Here is a 17,755-nt window from a genome sequence, read left to right as displayed (position 1 = left end):
ACTTTAGATTTTTGTTTTTTCCATCTGTCTGTTTTATCCATAAATTAAATCAATCTATCAATCTATCAAACACTAATTGTGCCTCTGAATGACCAACTAGGAACAACGAACTGCAGCACTGATGTTTTTTGTTTAATGTGAAGGCATGGTTGATTAATAATGAGTTGGTACTCAAATCAATCCAAGGCATTTCAGTATATTTAGAACATTTTGTTTGTTTGACTTGGTCCCGATCAGTGGATGAGTTGATACTTTGCTGCATTTTGCCTTTGGGTCATTGTTTAGTTGTAAATAAACCGGTATAATGCAAAGCGCAGTGGACTACGGGAGCTGATTTAGTCCAAAAAAGGTGGTCTTGGTCCAGTTGTTTTGGTCCACCCCCGCCCCAAACAAGAAACACCAATTATTCAATTGAACTAAACAACGCAGATAAGAAGACATCCTTAGTGTGTTAAAAAACACACAGAGTGATAAATTGTAAGATTAAACATGCTCATGAACTGCTTGGCATGCAGTTTAACCTTAATCTTGGACATTAAACCCCCTTGGTGTCCTTCCCTTGCTCATCTTGTTTAAAATATGTTCTTCAACAAGGTTAAAATGCATTTTGATATTGAGTCAGATATCAAAGGTTGGACTGGAGAAACATTAGTCTAACTTGACCGTATGTTTGAACCCCAAGCAATCCTGCATCTCTACTATTCCATCCACAGTGGATTCACATTTTGTGGAAATACTAATAGTGTGTTACTCTATTAATCCTGGTCAGAACAGAAACCTTGGGGACTAGTAGAATTTCAGTGGATACTTGAGGATTGAACCCTGGTTGAACTCTGGCTCACTGAAAGTCTAAAAGCAGAACTCTTTGACATTTAAAATCACCAACCTTGATGACAATGTGTCCCTTCCTGGTCCCGCTGCGATCGAGCTCGCGGTGCTCCTTCACCATCACAATCTCCCCTTCCTCCTCCACCTTGTGTGTGTTCTTCTCCACATGGTTGAGGATGCGCCAGTAGTCCTCCTGGGCGATGCAGACGAACTGGTCGAGGATGACATGTGGACAGCGGGTGAACTTGTAGTAGAGCAAAATATTGCTCTGCACCACAGCCGGGTACTCAAGCAATAACACAGAAGAAGCATGATGGCCGACAGGGAGAGGCATGGGAGGGGTAGGTGGATGAAGGAAGGAAGGTTTAACCACGCTATTTCTTAAACTAACTAAGTAAACCAAGCTTAATATAAGTACCTATAATGGTCCAAAATCCTCTAAACTAGCATTCTGTGGAAGCATCCTTAACTACAGATCAATACAGGAGCTAAACTGACTTTCTTTTATATCAGACTGGAAAAAAAGCGCCAGGGTATAGCTCTTTACCACCCTACAACACTGTCTCTTGCTGTGCCTTCCTTGACTAAATCACCAGTTTCTGCATTTGTCACTAAGCCCTACCTCTGCAACTTCCTGTGTTAGCGCAAGTGAGTGCAATGGAGGAACTGGGCAGTGTGGACATAGGGGCCGTTACCATAAGTAGATGCTTGGCTTTGTTTACCTTAGTTAACTAATGCACCGCATCTCAGCGCTATATTAAGATTGTGTCTCTTTGAGAAACCTGTACATGATCTGAGAAATGTTATGTAGCATAGGTCTGTGACTCAATTGAAAACTAAAATTCTTCTTATTTTAATGAAAATATATGACACTTTACTTTGCAATTCTGGCACTGTGACATAGATTTTGCATGATAAAATTAAGGAGTGCAAAAAATCACAAAAATTAACCTAAAAACTATCATTACATTCCCTCATAGGTCAATGTGTGACTTTTAAGACTACTGATAATGTGCTGTCTGCCTCCTCAGGCTGTCTAGACCTCCATCTTAGACCCTTCTCTTTTGTGTTATTGGCTGGTAAATCTGGGAACCTGCAGCCAATCACTGCCTATCTGTGGGTATATACAGAAGGAGGAGCTACATTTAGAGTATTTAGAGTTTTTTGGCAGGATTTCAAGTCCTTACCAAGAAACGTTGTAGAGGAGAGCTGCCTTTTTTGTTTCATTCTCTCTTCTTCTTTTTTGTGTTGATATGGAATTATTTTAGTAATGTAACCTTTTTCTTTTGAGGTAGTCTTTCTAGTATTGTGGTTTTGTTTGTCTTTAGGGCTGGTTGGTTTGGTATTTTGGCCAGGTCTCTCCTTTAAGTCACTTTTGTTTCAATATCTGGCAATGAAAGACTGAAAATCTGAACCTGACTCTTCACATTCTTCATTTAGTTTTATGTTACTTCCCTCTCCCCTAGGCCACACCTTGGGGTTGTAACACTATTGTAAAATCATTGAAATCACAACCAGTTATTTGTAATTATCATTGCACAGCTGTTCTGGTAAGAAAGGCAGAATAAGCTGTAACTGATACTGTATCCAATTGTACCTTTACATGCAATTGTCTGATATGTGTCAGTATAAGGAAATCCATTTGTTTTCAAGTAAACTGTTAAATGCTAGCATTGTATTTCTTAACTACTACACATTATCACACAGTCCATTTATTAACAATTACATTGAGGCTGTAAATGTATGTGAACCCTTTGTTTTGGCAAGTAGCTGAACGGTTTTTAAAGGTCTTTTTTATGCTTTACCTGGCAGTCGTCTCCTTTGGTGCGAACTTCTCCGTTCATGAGTTGCCTGTCCAGTGAGGGTGAGATGCCGAAACTGTTGCCCATACAGAGCGTCTCCACTCTTCCCTCTGGGTGGCTGATCTCCACTGCCCCATTCAGGATAACATACCAGAGGTCCAGCTGCAGACAGGTGCACACAGACATAATCATCAAGATCATTAAACATACAATATCAACAACATTTTTGGTCTGGAGATCTACTGCCTTATCTTCTCATTACTATCCATCATCATACAGTATGTATGTGTATATAATATTCCAACAGGGTGACAGAGCATTTGGAATAAGTGGCACTATCCAAGCAACAGACTTATAATGCTGCATAAGAATGCCTGTTAAAATGGCTATACATTACTAACTGACATTTGGTATATTGCGAGGATAATGTGCGTTGTGTGAGGTACGAGCACAGAGGTGAAGAGGTATTGTGAGCTGGCAGGCATAATATAACAAGCCATTCATCCCGAGTGTGAGCGGATGGAGGGAGGGTGAATGAGCCCTGGGCTCCCTCCACAACTATAACTGATATTTCCTCTTCATTGCTTTTTTATCCGCTCACTGCTTCTCACCGAGCAAATCCTCAACTCTCTCAGTGCTCCTCACTCCCTCCCATCATCAGTTTGTCTTTCTTTTAGTCACCCTTCCAGTCAAGCCTTTCACTTTCCATATTTCTCAGCAATGATGAAAAAGTAAGCTAAACGACCACAGATATACTGTACACAAAAGTCTATTTAAAAAACTGTTTGCATAAATGTAAGATTTCTCATGGCATTACATGTGAAAAACATTACTTTTCAAGTTGAAGTGGCGAGTAAAAGAAACTTTAGCTGCACTTGCACTCCCACCCTTGTTGCGTTCCTCTTCTTCCACTTTCTCTTCCTTTCTGAACTCTGAAGCACTTTACCTCCATTTTTACTTCTGTTAGACCACTTTAGACTCATTTTTATTTTGCTTTCCCTCTCTCACTCACTTAGCAGAGTGGTGTTCAGGGGCGAGCAGAGCCAAGTGCTTCTCTATGACCTTCAACATGAGTCCACAGAGAGATGGACAGAGTGAAGAAGACCTGTCCGTCACCTGCCTCGACACACAGAGTACGCATACACACATGCGTATTCATGTAAACGATGGTGTTCATGCTTTCATCTCGTTGATGTGGATTCCGGTCCTCCTTAGGTTGGCGGCTGGCAGCTCATTGCCATTTATCACCCTGTCGGTTCTAATGCTGCTGTGTGTAACCAAACAGCCATGACAGAGCGCCTGTTTCTCAGGCATGTAACTTAATTAATTAGCAGTGTAGCAGCACAGGTGATTGACGGGGCTTTTACTCTGCAGTGACTTTGCACATACCAGTTTCTATATGTGAATTAGCTTTGGATAGACTGGACGATTGTGCGTTTGTGCACACGGAAACCCAGTGTGTCTGTGTGAGTCGGTGTGCTTCTCTCAATTTTGTGCACTTTTTCTTGCATATCTTGTCTGCTTCAGGTTTAAATGCCTTTGTGTAGGTTTTTTGTGTAACTTTTATGGAAACACAAATTTAAAATATTTTCCCTGTAATTATATTAACAACCCTATTAAGAATCAGCAAGCCAACAAACACATCTTGTTTCTGACTGAAGACAGATAAACAGCAATTTAATTGTCAAGGGAATTCAGTGTAATTGCGTTAATGAAGATAATGACAAACACATTTTACATGTTATAATTACTCTTAATTAATCTAAGTGAGATATGCAGCAAAAGAGATCAATGACATAAAAACACAATATTTCTAATTACATTAAAAATGTTTTAATCGTTCTTAAAGCCTTTAATTGAGAACATAAATTTAAAGACTTTCACAGACTTTTATGGGGTCCACAGTAACTGCCATTCACTTCTGTTAATAATTGTCTGGGTGTGTTATTAGTCCATTCCTACCTCCTGTTTGTCGTGCAGTACAACCGTGCCAGCCTGTTCCACCACCTCAAACACCATGACGCTACACAAATCCCTCCGTACAGACATGGTCATGTTGGCGAAGGCAGGCAGCTGGTGCATGAACTCCAGTAGTTGCTCTGTTCGGCACAAAAAATGGAGGGTGAAACAACGTAAGCTTTTGTGAAACATGAAAAGAGAACACATCGATGTGACTTGTTTATCCACAATGATTCTCAGGTGTGCAGGTAAAACACTCATTGATTTTTCCACACACAATGGCAGCATTTCTAAAAAAAATCATGGACTGTTAAATGGTTCCTATTGCACATACATCAGGGCTGCTGTCATTTCATATACAATGAAAAACTATAGTCGTGAAGCTTTAGGCTTTGCTTATACTGTTTTTCATCATGAACAGTATGCTGCTGAAGACAGATAATGGCATATCTCAACTGTTTTCATTCATTTACTCCAAGTTTATGACCATATTTTTTAATTTAATAAATAATGGTCTTGGTCAGTGTTTAAAGTTTTCATGCCTACTGAGAAAGTTTCACACCCTGTTCCTTCCCCACTGATCTTGTGTCTGCCTCCTCTGCTCAGTGACTGAGAACAGAGTGACCTGGCTCCAACCTGCACACTGGGCAGCCCAGCTCTGTCACTCCCTTTCATTCCCCCCGCTGTTATCGCCTCATTCATTTCCTCTCTGTCTCTTTTCCTACGGCCCTGGGTCAGTCACGGTATTTCCAGTATTTTTGAAACAGTTTTAACCACCAGATGGCTGGGAATTTAACAGATGACAAAAACACAGAGCAAGGAACATTAAGTTCAGTTTAAAATGTATCGATTACTATGAGTGGAAACTTTCCTGACAAAGTAAATGATCAATCTGGTGAGCTAAACAGATTAAAGCTCCACCAGACGAGATTATATACTGAAAAATAAACACTTCTTATCTAAGAGCGCAAGTTTGACTTCAGCAAACTGGCAATAATAACCCACTACTAAGCCTGTAATAGAATCTATTAATCAATTATCAGGCTGTAATCAGATGGGGATGTATTATACCTACTTTGATGATAATGTTAAAAATTAATTTCCACATTTGACAATGAACTGAAAAGAAGATCTTTGACCATTTACTTGGGAAAAGACTACCAGAGAGTCTGTGGGTGAAACACCAATCCGTTAAAATCAAATGTAATAAAATACAATTTTAATAAAAATTGTTGAATTCAGTTACTTACTGACATCCTATAGCCTAAACATTTAGTTCCCACACACGTTTGAAATTTGCAAGGCTGAACTAAAGTGAGCTTTATTAATGAAGAAAACCTGTATTTTATTTATTCTGATATGATGTGAGCCAGGGTTGAACTTGGGTTAGACACACCCTCCCTTCCCTTCATCTCCCTCCCTTTTTCCTCAGAATGAACTGTGAGTCACTGAGCCTGTCAGTGCTGAAGGCCATGAGAAGGCCAGCCTTCCAGCAGGCACACAGCAGGCCATGCCTTTACAGCTTCTCTTGGCTCTCTGATGTGGTCACCTTCTCCTCCAAGACCCCACTGGGTTCTGCTAATGAGGTCGTCTCTGATTGCCTGCTTAAAAATACATTGGAAGGGCACTGGTGTTTAGAGACCACTGCAAGGGGTCTTTTTGTGAGAGGGGCGTTTTTATCTCCTCTCTGTGTGCTAACTGAATGATGGATGCTGCTGGTGAAAGCTGTGTCTCATGGACATGCAGTCCAAAAATAGCAACCACGAATGCCCAAGTCCAAAGAGGGAGAAATTGACTTGAATTGAAGTGCAAGTGTATGTCATTAAAGACAAGCAATAAATAATTATCTTTTCATGCAATTTGAAGTTTGTTTTTACGAACTGAAATAACACTTAAAGTGATGAAAACATAAGAGACAGGAACAGACAGCTTAGATTTAGACTGACCGATGTCATCATCATTGCGGTCTGCTGGGTCTTTTTCAAGACACTCTCGGACCAGGTCTCGGCCCAGAAGAGTGTCCGAAGCTCTCTCAAGGTCCTCATCTTCCTCCTCCTCTTCCTCGCTGTCCACTGCAGCCTCTGGAAGTCCAGACAGGTCCACATCTCCCAGCTCGCTCTCTGTGGCCTGGAGTGGAATAGACAAGGAAGCAACATGGTTGGTAACAGTGTGAGGAAGGAAGGAAATTAGGGAGGAAGGAAATAGTCTGATAGTGACTGGTTTGAATGACAGCACTGAGCTTATTAAAGAAAATAATTCCCCTTCTTATGTATGGAAAAATGGAAAAATCTGCATCTTATGGAGTTTCATAAAATATTATAATTTTAGATTGGGTCTCATTTGCCTTAGGGGTTAAACCTGCTTAACTCAAAAGGAACTATTTGAAGCTTCAATTCCAGTAATAATGTGACCTAGAAATTAATATTGGAGTAGTGATGCGTACCATGACAAGAAGGTTGGCAGGCCCTCCAACAGTGTCCTAGTATGAGTTCTTCACTGTGGTATTCTGGCAGCAACACTTTTATGACATGACTGAGATTTCAAATAACACTAAAAGTGAGTTTAAGAGTATTCTGTACCATTAAAAGACATTTGCAGAATTGGCACATGGTGACCAATTCCCATTTTATTACAGAGATATGAAAGGGGCACACAATGAGATTGGCAGCTGGTTTTACTCAAAGTGGGAAATCAAGTGTTATATATCTCACACTGACTGAATAACATCATATTAGGTAAAAATCTGAAGTAATCAAATACCTCCTTTAACTTCACAGCTCTATTCCACATACCCTTTTATTTTATGACGTTTATCAGTGATGTATCATCCCCACAAAACATGAAGAATAACCTTGGAATAAGCAGCTGTACCTGTGATGCTGAGCTTAAACCCCAACACCAAGCCCCAAACTAGAAAAACAGAGTAGAATAGCCAAATATTTAAATCCAGCAGTAATAATTCATTTCCCCCCCATATTTCCCCCGTGCAGTGCAGACAGATGGTTGGCAGGATATGGTTTTTGGGGGCATTGGGGCTTTTGGGTCAGTTGGGAATTGAACCATCAACCTAGAGGTGAAAAGAGGAGCTCTCTAGTGGTGTTGGCAGCATTGCAATGCCATCTGTTCACTCTTGCAGGTAGGCCTAAAAACAAAGAGAATTGTTTAGCCAAAATGTTTATTGTATAGTGTCTATTTTCAGATAAATCTTTATTTAATTGTTTTTGCGAAGGAACCTTTTTACTGTGGAAAAAGGTGAGTGGAGAGGTAACAAGTAAAGTTTACACTGTAAATTTATGGTTTAGGTTTCACAAGGGCAAATAATTGTTGATAAAGAATATTAGGAATGTACACAGAGATTTGGTGCCCTTGCTGGAGGAGCACAGGTAGTACTGGACCCTGTCAAGTGTAAAACCTATGTTTCTTACAGCAGTATCTGTACTATCCTGTAGGTATCAAGTGTACCTACAGTGTGGTAGTATATGATATAATAGAGTAGGGAAGTTTTGGTTTGAATGTATTAACTTTTGTAGCCGTTAGGGAAAAAGTTAATTTCTTGCCCTACACTACAGGACAGCCTCCCTAACCGACAACGAAATCAAGCTGCTGGTTTTTATAGTGAATTGGTTCACGGCCAAAAGGTTATATAGGTTTCTCTGAGGCAAGGGGATTAAGCTAACAGTCCATCCCAAGTTCAGGCGCAGGTCCACTCTTGTTTTTATAAATTAGGTTGGACAAGCTATTTAGAGGACTTTTAAAAACATACCAGCTGCTCAGTTCTGCTCTGCACCAGATGCATTGAATTTGGCCTAATAGATGAGAAAAGATGAGACAGAACGAAATCCTCCGTCTAAAATAAAAATCTGAAGCTTGATTTAATTTTTTTGGCTAATGTTGTTTTGTAATGACACTGATAACATATGACTGACATAATAAACAGTCAGAGAGTTAGACAGTACAACCTGTAATGATTTAACAAACTGGATCCTTTCTGCCAGAAACTGCACAAAAAAAAAAAGAAAACAGCCCATAGAGGAATCACAAGGATATAATCTTCATACTTAGGTCTCAATAATAGCTATCCTTCATGTAGTTCTTACACATATATATTTTTATTTTTGCTGTTACTTCTGTCACCTCTGATTTATTGCTTCTTGGAGGAAATTGGTCTCATGCTGTCATGAGGCCAGCGAACAGTGTGCAGAACAAGGCAAAGGCCAAAGGTGTATCTTCTTGTACTTTTTAGTCAATATAGATCACAATAACAAGAGAACAAACACCATAGTAACAACAACATCAAACACTATTGTCAGACTGTGACTGTTATAGAAAACTGCAGAAACTTGGCGTTCAATTTAAACTTTGTTAGAAAATTGGGGTATTGAGGTTATGGGAAAGGACACTGATACGATCATAAAACAGTAACATTTGCCTTATCTTCACTCTCTTTACTTTTTCACCCACTGTCACTGACATTTCTTTTTTTTTTTCTCTCATTCAGTATGCAGGATGTGCCTCTTCAGTTCAACTCCCATAACAAGTTTGAGCCATGGGGACATTTCTGAGAGACGAGGGACATCGCATCAGCCTACTGTCCTACCCACCAACACATTTGACATTGCTGCGACAGAATAGGAACAGAGACAGAAAAGAGAAAAATAGAGAGATGGTAGAGAGAAGCAAAAAGAAAGGAGGAAAAGATGCAAAGACAGGAATGTACTGTGGGAGGGATAGAGAATAATAAGAGAATAGAGGGTGACTGACAGAGAGGGGTGTAAAGAAGTAAAAGGCACAAGGGAAGAATAAGAGGAAAGAAAGTTTAAACGCTGGGAAGACAGAAGGTGGGGAGAAATAATGAGTGGGAGAAACCCACAGCAGAAAAAAACAAACAAACAGTTGATTTGACAGCTTAGGATCATGGCTGAGTGGTGGGTCAGCTCTTTAAGACAGCTGTAAACAAACACAGTGCCGGGTCAGTGACGAGCTGATGGGATCAGATCCATGTGATATATATCTAATCTCAGGATGAAGAGATCAGGTCTCTGTGTTAAACGTCTGACCCAAGTTGACCTGACTCACATCAATCTGCAAACACTCGCAGGCGGGCTGGATGAGGGAGGACAGGTTGTGGTGGATAGTATGACGGGTCGGAGATAAGGAGGTTAAAATATCTGAATGATCCCTGCTTAATCTTTTTTTGTAGTGGGAGCATAGTTGACTGTGAAATTTTGCTGACAATGACTAATAGATTCCATAATTAATCAGCTCTCTGGGCTATTATATTTGAGGTAAGTACTTTATGATATTCCTTGTCCTTATCCCACCTCACCACCACTATAACAACCCCCTGAGACACTGAGAGATATGTATGGATAATTTGTTCAGGGCAATAAACTGTGGTTGTCCTTATTTAATAAATGATAGCACCAAGGCTTTGAGTGAAATTAAAGAAAAATGGCACTGCTAAAAATTCCATGTTTGGGCTCAGGAAAATTGTCCCGGTGGAAAGGAACAAAATACAAGATGGGGAAGTGAAAATGTATACAGATTGCTACTGCAGGTACTTTGTCTTTGCCAGCTGACCACTGCTGCAGAGGAAACTGGGTCCGAAATGTAATGTCTGGGAAAAGTAGGTGTACATCTGTTGCACTGTTTTATCAGACACACACAGAGGGAGGAAGAGACTAACGCCAGGTTAAAACAGTAACAGAGACAACGAAAAGGACAAAAACAGTCAGACGTCAGACAATGAAAAGACCTCAGTGACAACAGCAAAGAATATTTCAGCAGATAAGAAGATGCATTTCAATTTCCAGAGTTTTTTTATATGTTCAGCTCCCGAACAAACACAAGACAAAAGAGCTGGTGTTAGTAAAGAGAACTGTACCTATAATTGTGGTTGGTATTTCTCATCCTTGAGTTAGCAAAAAGGGTAAAATAACATCTAAAATATACCAACCTACTGAAATTCAGGACATTAGCATTGCCAACATTCTCCACTGAAACCAACCTGCTCATTAGTTTTATTGCCAGCAGAGTCCATTGATCATAGCAGCTCATCAACTTGTTGTAACTAGCTCATTAGGTTGTAGCTAACCTCACAGGTTCAATTGATGAATGCTAACAATGCTAACAAGCTGGTGTCAAAACACCCCATCTTCCGATACACACACACACACACACACACACGCACACACACACAGAGAGAGACATACACATACAAACAGACACACACATACATGTGAGTTGTGGAAAGGAGCAGCAAATTAAAATATTTTCACACCCTGCAGAGAGGAGTCAAGGCTGAGAGGTAATATTGAAAGCTTCTCAGATTTATTACAACTTTCGGTGTAAAGAGGGGAGATTAGGCGAGCTAAGGGATTAAACTGACGAGATGACAGGCTTGTCATGTACCCTTTTATGGATTATTGATTTGCAGCCATTAAAATAACCCACACTCAAGAGAGGCATTTAATTCCAAAGCACACTGAGCTATTGAATACTCAGAAATGTCACGTAAAGGTGAACCTTATAAAGGAGCTGAGAGTAAAATATTATGACCTCCTGGTACAGCAATCATACTTTTAAATTTGCATTTAACATTTTTACAGTTTTTGCATTTGGTTGAGTGATTGCAATGATTTGCTGATATTAAAAGCAATCATCAGAACGGACATTATGCATCAAAGACATGACACAAAAAAACAACAGATTTTAAACAATTAATTTACTTAAAAAAGAGACAATGAACAGTTTCAAATGTGTAACGCCAGAAATTGGATGGCAGGACGGAGACTAAATGGGACAAATGGTCTCCTACAGGTGTGTCCAATGAAGACAGTAAGTCCAATGCCCAAGGACTACTTATAGTGACTGTTTCAGGATACCTAAATTAAACATTATAATGGATATCAACTGGATCACCAATTTTGAGGGAATATTGAAAACAAAACCCTGCTACACTTATATTCTTACAGTTCAGGTATAGACAGAGCTTGAAAGGTTAGGTTCATTTCCTACATGTGACCTTTCCTCCACAGCAGGAAGTGCAGAAGGGGACCAATCACCAGGATGCACAACAATAATTAGCTAGATCCCAAGGAGTACGAGGAGGGAGGGTAGAGGGTGACACATATGCTGCAGGTAGACGGACAGAATTGGAGCACATCAAGCTGGAGAGAATCCACCATCAGTAAAATACTTCTGCTACAGAGCAGATGCTGTCGCAGTGTGATGGTGGAAGAGCAACAGCAGTATTATTTTACTTTAATAATGTAATAAAGGTGGCAGAGAAGAGAAAAGCTTCAGTTTCATTCACCAAAGACTTTCCTTTTTTTTTTTTTTACAATGACAATAAAAAGAGGTTAGACTACTACAACTGAAATTGTTTACATTTTAAGATTGTACAGATATTGCACAATCATAGAATTATTAATAGACTCTACTTAAAATATGCTAAACAAAACCTTAATAGTTAACTTAAAAAAGAGGTTTCATAGTACTGAAGGTTTAGAAGATCATCAGTATGTTATGATTTTATGTTTTGTGTCATTGCTTCAACTATATACAGAACATCTTGAAGAGGGTTTTTTCAGATGTCGGTGCGGTCTAGAAAAAAAAGAACATAAAAAAAAGAACACAACTAAAAAGGAGGAAATTATATAAACAAGAAATGCGGTACCCACCTGGTAAATATCTGATAGGCTGCTGCTCCCCGAGTCGCTGGCGATGCTGCATCCTGATTGGCTGGGAGGCATGTGCATCACCTGCTGGTGGGCGTGGTCTGTTAGGTGCATCTTATTGAGGTCGGCAGGAAGCTGTGCAGACAGACAGGAAGTAGCAGAGAGATAGAGGGAAAGACACAGAGAAGGCGGAGAGGATATGAGTTCAACAGAGGCAAACGTACACACACGCAGACACACACGCAAACACACACACACGCAGACACATTTTCATCAGCCTGAGAGCCAAAGCTGGTTTGGCACTGTTTCACATGTTATACTCCCACAATAATGAACATATACAGAATGAGGCTGAAGACACTTCATATGGTTGTAAATTATAATCCAGGTTTAGAGGCTGAAGTGATTTCTGACAGACAGCAGAGGGTGGAATATTTTTGAAGTGACCTTAACAAAACGATGAAACAGTAAATTCTGGCAGTGGCTGTCTTATGAGACGGGCTTTTTTATGCTGAAAGCGTGCCTTGTCAGCTACTTGTGCACACTGTACACACACACACACACACACACACCATCCATTGCATTAGACACAAGAGCACTCTTACAAAGACAATTAACAAACATAAACATACTGCATACACACCCACACTTCAACTGGCATTATAACAATGACATAAGCAAATAGGCTACTTCAGGCAGGCCACAAACTAAATACATTCCTTACACAAATATGTTGATTGCAGTCAGTTCATTTATTTTAGGATCAGCAGTCAATTTACACAAAGTATGTTTCTTTGTTGTTCTGAATATTTCAAAATCCAATGTGCTAACACCAATTTTTCAGCACCATAGAGAAAGAGAGCGATAGAAGGAGTATTACTTATTGTTTTTAAATGATCACATGTGTGCATCCCAGTTACAAGTATTGAATTCACAATGCAGCAAAGAAGCACAGTTTCATCCCCAGTTTGTGAGACTATAGACTCTAACTTCTCTTGATTAACAGACTGCTTTAGGGCATCATTAAATTGACCTCATATCAATTATTGGTAAAGGAAATCATAGTGCCACCACCACTAAAAAGATTTACATGAAGTGCATACAAAGGAACCCCCACATACACACTACACCCCAGTAGAAATATTGTTACACAACATAGAAAACGCTCCTCTTAATCCACCATAAAGATATCTCTAAGAAGAATAGTGTAAGCCTGACATGATCTTGCTAAAACGGAGAATGGCCAAAAACTCTATGCTGCTTCTTAGTAGATTGACATATGCAACACTGAATGGTACAGAAACTCTACAAAGCTGGACACAAAGCTGACTCAATGAAGTACAAGTAACAAGGCATTACAGTACAAGTCTAAGTTTTACTCCCAAATGTATTTATGCTTGGACAGGTTCTTCCACTGCATTCATACAGGATAGATGAGGATGAAAGGATAACCAAAAGAGGTATTACTACACATGTTGCACTGCAAAGAGTACCAGAGAGTGTTTGAGTATGTTAAAAAAAAAGGACTTCCTATAAAGCAAGACAGTGAGGTTTCATCTCTTTGTACTGGGCAGGTGGACAAATGTACCAGCCTTGGTCCCACCTCTGCTCCAGAAGAAAGCCAAACCTCTAATTCTCAGGTCTTACCAGTTTGGTTCGGGGCAGTGTCAGGGTGAGAGAAGATGTCCTCCTGCGACAACGGGCAAACCTACAGCACACCTCCTCCATCGCCACATCAGACAACGCCGACCGCCCAAACACACCCATACACACGCAACACCAACCGCTGTACATGCGAAGACACACCAAGCAAAACTGAAGCTCAGAAGCTAGCTGAGGCTGCGATGAACCACGGTGCCAACATGCAATATTAAACACGTTGAGTCTGGGGGTGCTGCCCCCTCAGTACTCTCCTCTAATAGGCCTGTTGTACAGTAAGACCCCATGAGCACTTAACTCCCCCACTCTTTAAACCCACAGGGAAACACAGTAGTGAGGGGTGGAGTTTAAGAAGTTCAGTGGCTTGTTCTTAATGTGTGGCATAATAAATGGGTACTGCATTCAATGTATATAAATGTAGGTTTTTTTTTAAATCTACGCTGAATTTAGAAATCATTAGTAGCTGGTACAACTTCTACCACTTTATTTATGCATTCCCATTTTGAGCATAAAACCTATGCAACAGATAATGCCCTGAAAATGATAATTACTATTAGATTATTTTATGTTAAAACAACATTTGTGTCCGTTTATACACAGCTGCCTCTTTCCAAGAACCAGATATGAGAGAATGGGCACAAGTCTATAAGATGTAATATCAGTGAATAATGCACTAATTATTTGACTTAAGAAAAACTGTAGAGCGCATTCTGTTTCGACTCGGGGTGCAACTAATGATTATTTTCATTAGTGATTAATCTGATGATTATTTTCTCAATTAATCATTTAGTCATTTGGTCCATAAAATGTCAGAAAATGATGAAAAACATTGATTGCATTTTCCAAAGCCCAAGGTGACATCCTCAAATGTCTTCTTTTGTCCTGACTAATAGTCCCCAATGCAAATATATTCAGTTTACTAACACAGAAGGCTTTGGAAATGTTTTTTTGTGACTCAGAAGAATTAATCATTTATCAAAATTGTTGCCAATGTATTTTCGGTCAATCATTGCAGCTCTAGTTTGGACCAAACTGTGGACATGTGAGGAAATCAACACATTTAAGACAAGTGATTCCTTTTGACTGATGACTTATATTTAACACAGTTAAATATCGGACTTTGTTCAGTTCCTTTGCTCTTCAAACAGATTAAAACAGACTCACAGATGCACTGAATTTGATAACCAAACTGAATTTGATAACCAAATCCAGTTTAGCAAACTTTAATCATTAATTCATCTGCTGCCTTCTTTCTCTATCACAAACATTTCTATATTAATGTAGCTCACTATTTAAATGTCAAAACAGCCTGTGTTTTGCTCTGTCAACCACATACTAAAATAATTGTGCTATTAGCAACACTTAAATAGTACATTTCTAATTTCAAAGTGTGCTACTGTAACACACAAACACACACACAATGACTGGAAGAGTATTTAAGACAACTGAATTTCCTATACGGTACGGCAGTGCAATGCATTGTGTGCTTCACTTATTGAACTGCAGGCAACTACTAGCGCTAGACTGTTTGTGTTATTGACTCAAACACACAATCATGCACTGGTAGACTTCTCTACTCTCAGTCCCTGTTGACCAACACACTTCACTACTAGTTTGTTGTGTCTGTGTGTGAATAAGAGGAGACGGAAAAAGTGAGCAGGGGGGACAGAGAATGATTGCTTATTTCATCACAGGTAAATACTTATTGATTTCTGTGTGATGGAGCGGTCATCAGTCAGTGATGATGAAGCTCTCACCCTGCATCCTTTTAATACATTCACTCGGAGCCACAATGGCATGCCAGAAACTAATGTGTCAAACTGCTGAGTAAATCAGTACTTGGGGGGGAAAAACTTCTGTGAACACAACCACAGAGGATATTGGAAGGAGAAAAACATGAGGGATTGGACAGACCTTCATCTTATCAAGCTTACAGATGTCTGAAACATTTGATCAAACAAGTTGAGATTGCAAAAACTTTGGAGTTTCTGAAGTAAACATTCAATTGGCTGCTAGTTTTAAATGGCCTGTTTTCAAAAACAGTACATTTATCCTCGCAAACAGTACAGTTTTATAATATTGCAGGACATTTTTGCAAGGTTAAGTATATTAGAATATTTAGAATAGAGCCGTAACAATTAGTGCATCAATCGAATAGTAAATTAGCATTAAATCAATTAAATATTGATAATTATTAAATATAAAAATTAAAAATACCAATTATTAAGTCATTGCAGTTCCTCAAATATGATAATTTGACAATTTTCGGTGTCAGACATGTTAGTAAACTGAATATCTTTGTATTTTAGACAGTTGATCAGACCAAAGAAGACATCTAAATACGTCACTTAGAGTTTTTTCACTCCATTTTCTTCCATTTTATAGACAAGACATTTAATAGACTGGTAAAGAAAGCAACTGGCAGATTAATCAATAATGAAATCGTTACTTACACATAATTTAGTCAAGGGGTTATCAATATTCTTTCAGCTTAAGGTGATAACTACTACAATTTGGTTACAGCGAGGAAAGGGTTACAGTCAGGGAATTTAGTGGTGAGGTTTAATGTCTGTTTGATGCTGTTTTAGTGGATAAACACAAGTGTCATTAAACTAATCCACGATAATAACCTGACTGTTAGTGGAATCTGTTGTGGCTGATGTTGATATTTGATCATCCGAGCGCTGTAATAGAGATCTGTAAAGGAAACGGGGCATTTAAGAATTAAACAGCCAGTTGTGACATTGTACTCACAGCTAACTCACAACTTATGGAGCACTGTTGATAATCAAATCTGCTGGAAATACAAAGCACTGATGAGACCGATGGCACATTTTTTGTAATTTGTAATTCTAATTATTTTTTCCAATTTGGCCAACACCTTTGTCAAATAGATATGAATGTGGGTTTAGCCAGTAGTGGCAGATAATACTGGCAGTCTGATCAGTTGGGCTCTTCTTGGCATTCCTGCTTCATGATAACTATGCATCTGAAAACCACTGTATTATCACTGGCACAGTCCGAAATCCAGAAATCCTCCATTTAAAAAGTTCTGAATCAGTCTGTGGTTCCTCTCTGGATGATCCAATTATACAATTTTATCATCTGTTATTTGGTTCATGCTCAGTTTGTTGGAATTATTTCCTAATTGAGAAGATGAGTCAGCATTAAGGAATTCCCCAAATGGTGTGTGTGTGTGTGTGTTTTGGATGTGCCAGGGAACGACAGAGGGCAAGTACAGAGAGGAAGAGTTCATGTGTTTTTATGTGTGTGTGTGTGAGAGAGAGAAGGAAGGGAAGGATGGAAGTGTGTGTGGGGGGGTGAATAATTGTGGGGGTCTCGTGGCTCCTATTCACACCACAGACTTAATCCTGCTCTAATCCCCCTCTTTCCCTCTCCCAGCGGGGCCGGAGCCAGTCGGGGGTGAGGGGGGGTCTCCCCATTCTCCTCATGCATTAAGGATGAGAGTTGGGAAGATTAAATATAAATGTGCGAGGTTCCTTCAGCTGTACACTTCTATCATGTCAACACAGAGGCACAATCATGGAAGGATCAAGCAGACTGTAAATGTTACGACGCAGTCAGACAGAGCCGAGCTTTCACAACAACGATCGTTTACAGAGTCTGATTAAGACCTGAGAAATAATCTATTATAATAAGAGCGAGAAAAGATTCAATTCAAGTATGATGAGGGTAAAAATTCATAAGGAACCAGGCCCGGAGCTGTCACAACATCCAAGTTGTTACCTAGATTGGTCGCTTATAAATGAATAATTGGCTAATGTCATGAACACAGAACACAACTGGTAGAGTCAGGCAACATACTGT

At 39.5% G+C, this 17,755-nt stretch overlaps 1 protein-coding gene across 3 annotated transcripts in view; it reads right to left on the bottom strand.

Annotated features, from left to right (window-relative positions):
• The window catches only part of LOC133994187 (rap guanine nucleotide exchange factor 6-like), a 147,956-nt gene that overhangs the window by 37,839 nt on the left and 92,362 nt on the right, over window positions 1-17,755 (bottom strand). For all 3 annotated transcript variants that reach the window (XM_062433406.1, XM_062433407.1, XM_062433405.1), the window contains 5 exons: window positions 12,272-12,403; window positions 6,536-6,716; window positions 4,593-4,729; window positions 2,634-2,792; window positions 887-1,039 (listed from right to left, as the gene is read on the bottom strand). In XM_062433406.1, the coding sequence (XP_062289390.1) occupies window positions 887-1,039; window positions 2,634-2,792; window positions 4,593-4,729; window positions 6,536-6,716; window positions 12,272-12,403 (762 nt within the window). The remainder of the gene's footprint in view (window positions 1-886; window positions 1,040-2,633; window positions 2,793-4,592; window positions 4,730-6,535; window positions 6,717-12,271; window positions 12,404-17,755) is intronic.

This window comes from Scomber scombrus, chromosome 14, assembly GCF_963691925.1.
Source record: "Scomber scombrus chromosome 14, fScoSco1.1, whole genome shotgun sequence".
In the NCBI taxonomy this organism is placed as follows: Eukaryota; Metazoa; Chordata; class Actinopteri; order Scombriformes; family Scombridae; genus Scomber; species Scomber scombrus.
This window is presented reverse-complemented; position numbering and strand designations above follow the sequence as displayed.